Genomic DNA, 8,655 nt, shown 5'->3' with positions numbered 1-8,655 from the left:
GTTTCCATAAGACTATCAAGGGAGCAGATCAGAAGCAGCCCGGATCCTGACCCTGACTGTATGAATAAGTAAGCAGGATGCTGACGACTGTGTGTTAGTTGCCTGTAAGGTTTTCGTAAGTTAAAGGGGGACGGAGGAGGGGGGGGGGACAGACCAGAGACAGAGCTTAGAGTAAGTGTTTGTGCGGAGGGGGGGAAGCTCTGACACTTTGCTCCCTCCAGCGTAGCTGCTGCCTCCCATCACTAGGGCTCCGCGGCTTGCTCTGGTGCACCCCACCCCCCCGCTCCCTTCTCTTTCCTCCCTTCTTTCCCTCTTTCTTTCTCTTTTCCCCCTCTCCCCGTGGTAGTTTGCTGATGTGCAGCCCGGATCCATCTTCTGGCGGCAGCAGCAGCGGGACCGGGGTCGGCGGCGCGGCGGGCGGCGGGCGCGCAGCGGGGCGCGGGCCGGGCGCGGAGCGGGACGCGGGCAGCGGCCGCCACCGCCGCCTCCTCCTCCTCCTCCTCCGCGGGAAGTTTGGCTGGGGTTTGACAGAGGCGAGGGGACGCCCTGACAGACAGGATCTCCCGGCCTGAGTCCACCCCCTGCGCCCACCCACACACCCAGCGACTTCTCCCCGGCGAGGTGGCGGGCTGGGGGCAGGAGGGGCAGCGGCGCTCATGCTCCTCACGCGGTGTTGCACCCCTCTGACTGGGGCTACCTAGGGAGCACCGTCCCTCTGAAGAGCCTCCAGGTGGAGAAGGAAAAAAACCCACCCAACCCCCAAACCAACAAAAACCAACCCCCAAGCCCCCCCAAACCTGTGGTTCCTCCATCCCTTACGCTCCTTCCCCAAGCCGGCGTGGACAGCAGAACCGGCCGCCTAATTCATCTGCTCCCTGCCCACCACCTCTCTGCCCGAGGGAGGATGAAAATGCTTTGCTGGAGGATGGCACTGTGGCTGGCCGGGTGGACTGTCTGTGGGAAGCCTTCCTCCTGCTCTGGCCTTGATTATGACTACACTTACGATTTCACTGAAGAGGATAAAGCTGAGGCGATAGATTATAAGGATCCTTGCAAAGCCGGTAAGTGACTTCCCCGTCTAACGCAGCTCCCCACCCCCTCCCCAGATGGTGACTTTGTCTCGGCCGTATTTACGGCGGGGTGCGTGAGGGGGGCAGTCCCGGGCTCACCTGCTCCCTCCCCGGGCAGCAGCGGCCGGCGGAGCCGGAGCCCCTGCGCCCGGCTCCCTCACCTGGGGAAGGCACCCGCGGTCCGCCTGGCCTGGACGGCTTCCCGAGCGCCTCCGGCGTAGGTGGGAGAGGGGCGCGGCGGCGGGCAGGGCCGGGCCGGGCAGGGCTGGGCTGGGCTGGGCTGGACCGGCCGCCTCGCTCCGCTCCGCTCCGCGGCCCCGGCGCCGGCACGCCGCCGCCGGGGCCGCGGAAGTTGCAGAGGGCATTTCGGCGGGGCTCAGGGGTTTCGAGGCGGGACCGTGCCCCGCGGCACAAGCCGGGAGCGCGGAGCGGCCGGCCCCGGCGGCGGAGGGCGGCGGCGGCTCCTGGCGGGGCCCTGCCCGCCCCCGCGGCGGGAGCGGGTGCCGCCTCCCGCGGGCTCCCCCTCGCCGTCCTCCATCTCAACCTGTCGCCCCCGGCCGGGCACCCCCTCGGATGGGGCCGGCCGGGGCGGACCCAGGGCGGGCCCTGGTGGCCGGCCGCCCTATGAATATGTATACGATAAGTGCACGGCCCGAGCGGGGGAGGGGGGCGAGGCGCGGGGGGCTAACTAGCTGCTGGGCTTTCAGCCCTGCGAGCCCACGCGTGCCTGTCTTATAAGCCGGCTAGTTGGTGGTGCGGTTGGGTCTCCCGCGGCGCGTGCCGTGGGGCCGCTGCCGTGCCCCCCGCCCGCTCGGTGCCTGACCGAGCCCGTTCCGAAAGCTGCGTGGGAAGAGTTGAGTTATTCGCAGAGCGAGTGAGGGCTTTTCTAGAACGTTTATCTTAACTGATTTAGGACTTCAGCCTCCTTAATGCCAGGTACAATTCTTCGTCCATTAAAGTTATCAGCAACCAGAACTGACCTCGGGAACCGGGTTCACTGATCTTTCAGTAGACAAGTGTATCTCGATGATGCTCCCCCCCCAACGCGTTACGAACAGCAGTGGTGGTCCATTCTCAACGGCGCTATTGTTAAATAAGCGCTCGAGTTTTCCAGCAGCCTCTTTTGCATTAATTAGTTATTTTATATTCTGAAAACTAGTTCAGCCAAAGGTTGTGTTCGCTATGTCTGTGTGGTTTTGTTTAATTTATTGAGGAGAATGTGGTGAACGTATATGCCAAATATGCAGACACTATGTTTTTCTAATCACAAAAATATTTTGTTCCTAAGTGTGAATCGTTAGGTCTTACTTGCTTACAACTGAGGAATGCTCAAGTTCAAAAAGAGCAGAAACAACTGCAAACAAAATGTTACTTCTTCCCAATTAGCACTCACAAATATATATCTAAGTAACTGGCCATCATTAACTTGAACGCTTTTCTTCTGGTCTGTAATTCTTTAGGAACATTCATATGCATCCTTTCATGTAATGAGAAACGTGTATTTACTCTGTTTGCTGCGGGATTTTTTTAGTACTTCTTGTTTCATAGTGGGAATAATTAAAAATTATAATTCATGATGCTAAGTGTTTTAAGGTCATGCATGAGAGAAAGACAACAGTAAAAGACTGTGCGATATGATCAGTGTTGACAATTCTCCGCCATTGTTTTGTTTTGTTTGGAGAAAGAAACATTTGTTTGGAAAGTTTGGCCCGTTGAAATGTTTTATAGAAGTTCTTGCTGCTGCTGCTTCTTCCCAAGGCACTTAGATGCTACTGTGACGAGAGACAAGTAGATGCATGAAGAGTTACTTGTGTGTAGTTCCCGTTAGTCTTAAAAGCAATCACTTTGAGGTTTTCACTTCAGTAAATAGCCCACTCACTTTTTTTTTTTAGCGTATAGTAGTTCTTCAGAAATGAAAATGTATGTCACTGCTGCACACTGGGTTTGTACCACGTACCAATGATTTTTAACAAAAATTAGAAGTTCTATATGTTAATGAAACTGGTCCTCCAACAGTATTTCCCAGTTAATTTTCCTGCTAAACCTTCCCTAAAGGCTCTATTAATCTTAGCCAGTGAATTACTGATACCTGATCAAAGGTGATGGGCGTAGCGGGTGCTCAGCCTCTTTTAACAGCATAAGCCAACTGTGTGTTCTCCCTAGGTCAGGTCTTACCATCTGGGGTGGATTTTGGACTCCCATGAGTAATTTTACCAATATATGCCATTAGGATGGTTTCCACAGTGAGGCCCTAAAGAAGGACAAAGCTTGGCTTCACACTCAGGAGTGTGAGTTGTTCACACTCAAATTTGTGTGGTCGCTCTATGCGCGAGATAACAGGATAAAACGAGATAATCCTTGCTGAAGATTGTGTTCAGTGCGTGCAAACTTTGTATCTTAGATATAATTAACACCTGCTTTTACTGCATCTGGAGGGCCTACAGCTGAAGCTGTAAAAGTGCTCTTTTTTTTAACTCTTCAGGCTGGTAACAGTTAGGTCCCAGATATAAGTGAATTTCTGCAACTCAGCCAGATAGGGGAATGCCCAAAGTCAGTTAGGGTTTTAGCTAGTGACATACTTCAAAAACTCTTGTGAGCTGCATGCAGATTTTACAGGTGTGCTAGAATAAATTGACCTACCACAATTTGTGAGCAAATAAAATGCTTTGAAACCAACCACAACTAAGATGCCCCAAATATGCTGATGCAAGGTGGATTCACCTGTATTTTAAAAGTTGTTTGCATTCTGTTTTTCTTCAGTGAGTAGTGTTCGCTGCTTGGTTTTTATTCCATAGACCACATGAAAAAACCCTTTGTGATCTTGTGACAGAAAGCACAGTACACGAAGCCTCAGATCTGTAGTTAGATATAGTTATAATTCTATATAGATAACCCTTTATAGATAAAGTCCTAACTCTGTTGAATCAATCTTCTTTTAGTAGGTCCCTTTTTCCCTGTTTTTGCCTTTTGTGGAAGAGCTGGAGAAATTTACCAGAAACAGAAAACGACAGCCCCTGAGGTGTTATTTATAGGTATTCTGTGGGATTATTTATGGGTATTCTGTGTGTATTTTAACATTTTCATAAGGAAGGCATCAATTTAGTGAGTGTGCCTAGAATCACCCTGTTCCTCTGACTTGAAGTTCCCAGAAGCAGTGTAGTGCAGGATGCTATAGAGGCTGAAAAGTACATTTTCTTACAGTGTTTCCAGCTTTGTGAAAAATCTACAGGTAACAGCAGTCTGACAGATGCATAGTAGGGTTAGGAAATGTTTCTGGAAATGACGTTCCCAATGGCATCTAAAACAGCAGCTGTTTTATGCAACAACCCCAAAGTTCAGTCTTGGCAGTGAAGCCAGCACCTTGAGAGCCCTGGAGTAAGGGCTCCAGGGAAGAGAAGAGTCTGGAGAAGTGTTGTGACGGTGTTGAGGAGACGAGTGTCGGTAAGGAAGCTATTGACATTGTGCAGAAGAACTCGATGAGCTGCGTGGTTTCCTGTGTGTTTGTCTGCAGACCTTTAACCTATGTACAAATTTTGGGTCGTGCTACTTCTTATAACAAGTATCCTGGCATGCCGTAACAGCGGGATGTGATGTAACACAGTTTCTGTGCTTCTGATGTCTCAGATATTTCCTCATGCTTCTCTGCAGGATATTGCCCTCAGTGTTTACCATTGTGAAGTTCAAGTGTAAGGTGTTCATCTTCAGGGTCTAATTTGCCAGAAGATGTGAAACTGGGAATGCCATGCTCATTGCAATGTCAGGCTTTAAAGAATCTAAGAACAGAGATCATGATTTCTATGAATCAGGTATTACTCCAAAAAATAAAATGCTTAGTTAGATTTAAATGGACACTGTCAAGCTTTTCAGATCATAGCATGCATCTACATTTATCTGTGGATTCCCAAAGATTTTTTTTTTCCATTGTTGCCACAGCTTATAATGCATTAAGGATATCTGTTGAGAAACATACAGAGTGGGCTGGGTAGGAAAAGAATTTCCCATTCTGTAATACTTGGTCATAGTCTGCACTTAGTTGATATTAAAGGTTTTTTTGAAGGCTTTTGTTTTGTTTCCTTAAAACAAACAAACAAAAAAGACACACACATAGATGCTGGTGTGATCTTCCAATTCAACACTGTGAACTATAGAAGATTAGGCAACAAGTCTTAGTTTTGTTACATATCCACATCACTGAGAACTGTTCCAGCCTCTGGGCAGCTGGCTGTCCTCAGATAAATCTCTTCTAGCATTTCTTCTGTGAGGTATTTCACTTCCTAAAAAAAATGCTAAAGGTTTGGGGAATAGACTCTAAGTAGAATTCCGTCTTGCACTGGAGAAACTTTTCCCGAGGGAAACTTGTCCCAAGGAACACTTCATTGAAACTTTTATATTCTCACTGTAGTTAGTTCGGATGATTTTTTTTTAATTTTTTTTTGACACAAAACACTTAATTGGGATTTTTTTTTTCTTTCAAATTATGCATGAGTCGTTTGCCTTGGAACAGAAGCTTTTTATTTTTTTTCCCAGTAAAGTATATACAAATGTAAAAAAAAATAATAAATAAAGACAAACAGATTTACAGCTTCATCACTTGGGAGTTGGTTAGCTTGCTGTTGTTTGTCTAAGAACAAATTCTGTATGTATGTGTGCCTGCTTGAGAATAAGAGAAAAGTAAGAAAGCCTCTCCTCATTGTGTCCATTTCTCACTCCTGTGAGAATCTAAGGAACACATTTGGTTTCTTTGCACCTTTATAAATAATAATAAGAAAAGTTTGGTTTGTCCGTAACAGGGATATTAGTATTTCTCACCTCACTCAGGTGTGAAACCTAGTTATGTATTTTATTTGTAAAGTATCTGAACATGAAAAGTTGATGGTAAATATTAAGTATAATTATTATATGGTGTCATCTGTAACTGCAGTCTAACTTTTGTTTATTGCTGTTATAGCAGCAGCCTTCTATACTGCTAGGTTGGTTTTTTTTAGTTTGTGTCTTGTATTCTGGGACATGTGTTTTCAGCTGAAAGCATGCTAATTGTGCAGTCTGGTAACAAGAAAATTCTTAAAACCTCTGATTATACATTTTGAATCTGTTGCATGATTTAGATAACTGAGATCTTTCATCTTTATATTTCAGTCATGCAGTAAATTCTGAAAGGTATATTGTGCAGTTTGTACTAATATAGAGGTTGTACTGCTAATATCACTTGCCAGATTGACAGAACTGTGACTATTCATGTAGTAAATGCATAGTGTAGGCAGCTGAAACAGAAACAAGCTTTTCTGAATAGTCGGTCCCAAATGGCTTCCATCCTGCTGTGGATAACGTTATAGGGTAAATCAGACTACTGAAAAATTTAATTTTTCAGTCATATTTCTTTTTTCAGAATTCTCCACCATTATTTGTCTGTGATGCCCTTTAATGTCGTATCTCAACAACTTTGAAAGAAATTTGTGTGAACATAAAGTTCTCTTTCTCCTTGGCTTCACTGAGATTAATTCAATAGTGAAAGTCTGGGAAAACAGTATTAAATGAATATATTTGACGTTCTAACTTTGTGAATATCCTTCCATACCAAAGGCTCAGTTTCATGTCCAGACCACTTTCCATAGGGATCTGTTTCTGAATATATTTCCGGTGTGTCGAACAAGTGACCTGCAAGGAGCAGTATTACATCACTGCAAAACAAGCCTAATTGACAAATCTAATTGAGCTTGGAATCAGGTCCCCCAGGCAAGCTCAGAAACATTCACCACACCTGGATGTCTGCCTTATGTCATTCTTATTGCCCCTCTGGAAAACAAGGTTGATAGGCTTATGACATAATTCCATTCACTCCTTTTTGGAGAGAAACGGTCACGTCTGTGGTGCATGGTATTGACAGAAGGGCTGTAAAATGGAAGAGTCAACTTCTGGTTTTCACAGGCACAGTGGACCTTGTGGAGGAAAATAAACCTTTTTTTTTTGTTGTTTTTTTTTTGTTGTTTTTCCCTTCTTGGATGCATTACAGTACTCTAAATTTTATAACAGTGAATAAACTAAACAAGGGGAGAAATCTCCATTCTTTGTTTAGACAATGTGTGTTTTATCCTTAAACTGAAATAGGTTTTCATGGTCTGGCTTTAGACTCATGAAAAATGTTTGGTTATACAACTTTTTTTTTTTTTTTTTTTTAATATATATGAAGGAAAGATGATTCTAAGAGTATTCCAGAGCAAAACTAAGCTTTGGGCTTTCAAAGCTTTCAGTAGGATGGACAGTCTTTCATAGTGTTTTTCTGACTTTTCTCAACCTCCTCAAGTTCTATCTCATCTACTTTGTTCCAGTTATTATTGAATGCAGGTCGTTGCTCCCATTCTTGACCACAGACAACCTCTCTCCACCTCCCTACTACATCCCTTCAGAGATATAGCAACTGAAAGTGTGCCTAGAGAAGTCTTTGGGTATTTTTAGTTCTCTCTTCTCAGGATATTTTTCTTGGCTAAGAGAGCTGATGGCTAATCTCTTAACGTGTTTTAATGCATGTTCGTTCTTTGTGTCTGCTGCTCATCCTCTACTTCTTTCCCTGTCACCTCTTTCATTGTTCCTATGACAAGTTTCCTTGCTTCTGGATTCCCTGTCCCCACTGCCTGTCCCTGTGCTGCCTGGCCAGTCACCTAGCCCTCTGCTGTTTTTTTCCCTTGACATATTCTTCTCTTGCTCACAATTAGCAGTTATTATTACCTCCAAATATAACTTCTAGCTCACCATCAGGCTTTTTGTAAGATTGTCCTCTACTGCTTTGATAATTCTGTAGCAAAGAAACTGGGCACCTATGCTCACAGCTGGAAACGAGGAGGAGGAGGATGAGTGGGCTGTGCATGACCAGCACGTTCTCAGAGGCCTTGCACTGGAGTGCTGCCAGTGGGCTGCCAGTGATTTGTTAAACACTGCACGTCAAACCTTGAAATATCCAGCTATAAATACTTACACAGAACACATACGTGAACCTTCTGTCTCTGCTGGACTCAAGTACCTAAATATCAAGATCTGATGTGAAGACTGTCCTTGCTGAAAAATAGAAGAGTACTAGAAGTACTTGAAGTGTAAAACTTGTATACGTTGTAACACACCAGTAGAGGTTGAGCTGCGGAGTGGGAAGGTGGAGGCTGTGCTGTGGATATATGTAGAGTGTCTGTGTGTGACCCTGAACAGGTGTGTAACCCATGTGAGTGGTTGCTCTTGCAGACTACTTTGGAGGCATACGGATGCTCTCAGATGACTTTTATTGGGATTTTTGCCTGAGTAATGATCTGCAAGTGCAAATCTTGAGTGACTATAAATCTGTGGGCATCAAACGTTTGAGAATATTTGAGCACAATCAGATAGCTCTTACAGAGCAATAATGTGCCAAAATGTAGGTTTGTGGGTTTTCCCGTCAATATTTAAAAACAGATTGTCAAGATCAAAACGCCAAAAAATCAATTATTTTCTAAAATAACTCCTAATTTTTTTCTTGAGGTGTGTGAAATATGATGCCTAATAGGATATGCAGTATGTATTTAACCAGCTTCTTTGCTATATATACTTTATTGAGATAGTCTAT

General features: G+C 45.1%; 1 protein-coding gene across 1 annotated transcript in view; it reads left to right on the top strand.

Annotated features, from left to right (window-relative positions):
* Positions 1-746: 746 nt before the first annotated feature.
* TLL1 (tolloid like 1) overlaps positions 747-8,655 on the top strand; it is a 140,462-nt gene continuing 132,553 nt past the window's right edge. Inside the window, exon 1 of the mRNA XM_075028950.1 lies at positions 747-1,061. Within this exon, the coding sequence (XP_074885051.1) occupies positions 905-1,061 (157 nt within the window). The 5' untranslated portion in view covers positions 747-904. The remainder of the gene's footprint in view (positions 1,062-8,655) is intronic.

This window comes from Buteo buteo, chromosome 1, assembly GCF_964188355.1.
Source record: "Buteo buteo chromosome 1, bButBut1.hap1.1, whole genome shotgun sequence".
Classification (NCBI taxonomy): Eukaryota; Metazoa; Chordata; class Aves; order Accipitriformes; family Accipitridae; genus Buteo; species Buteo buteo.
The sequence above is the reverse complement of the archived record's forward strand: the minus strand, read 5'-3'. Positions and strand labels throughout refer to the sequence as shown.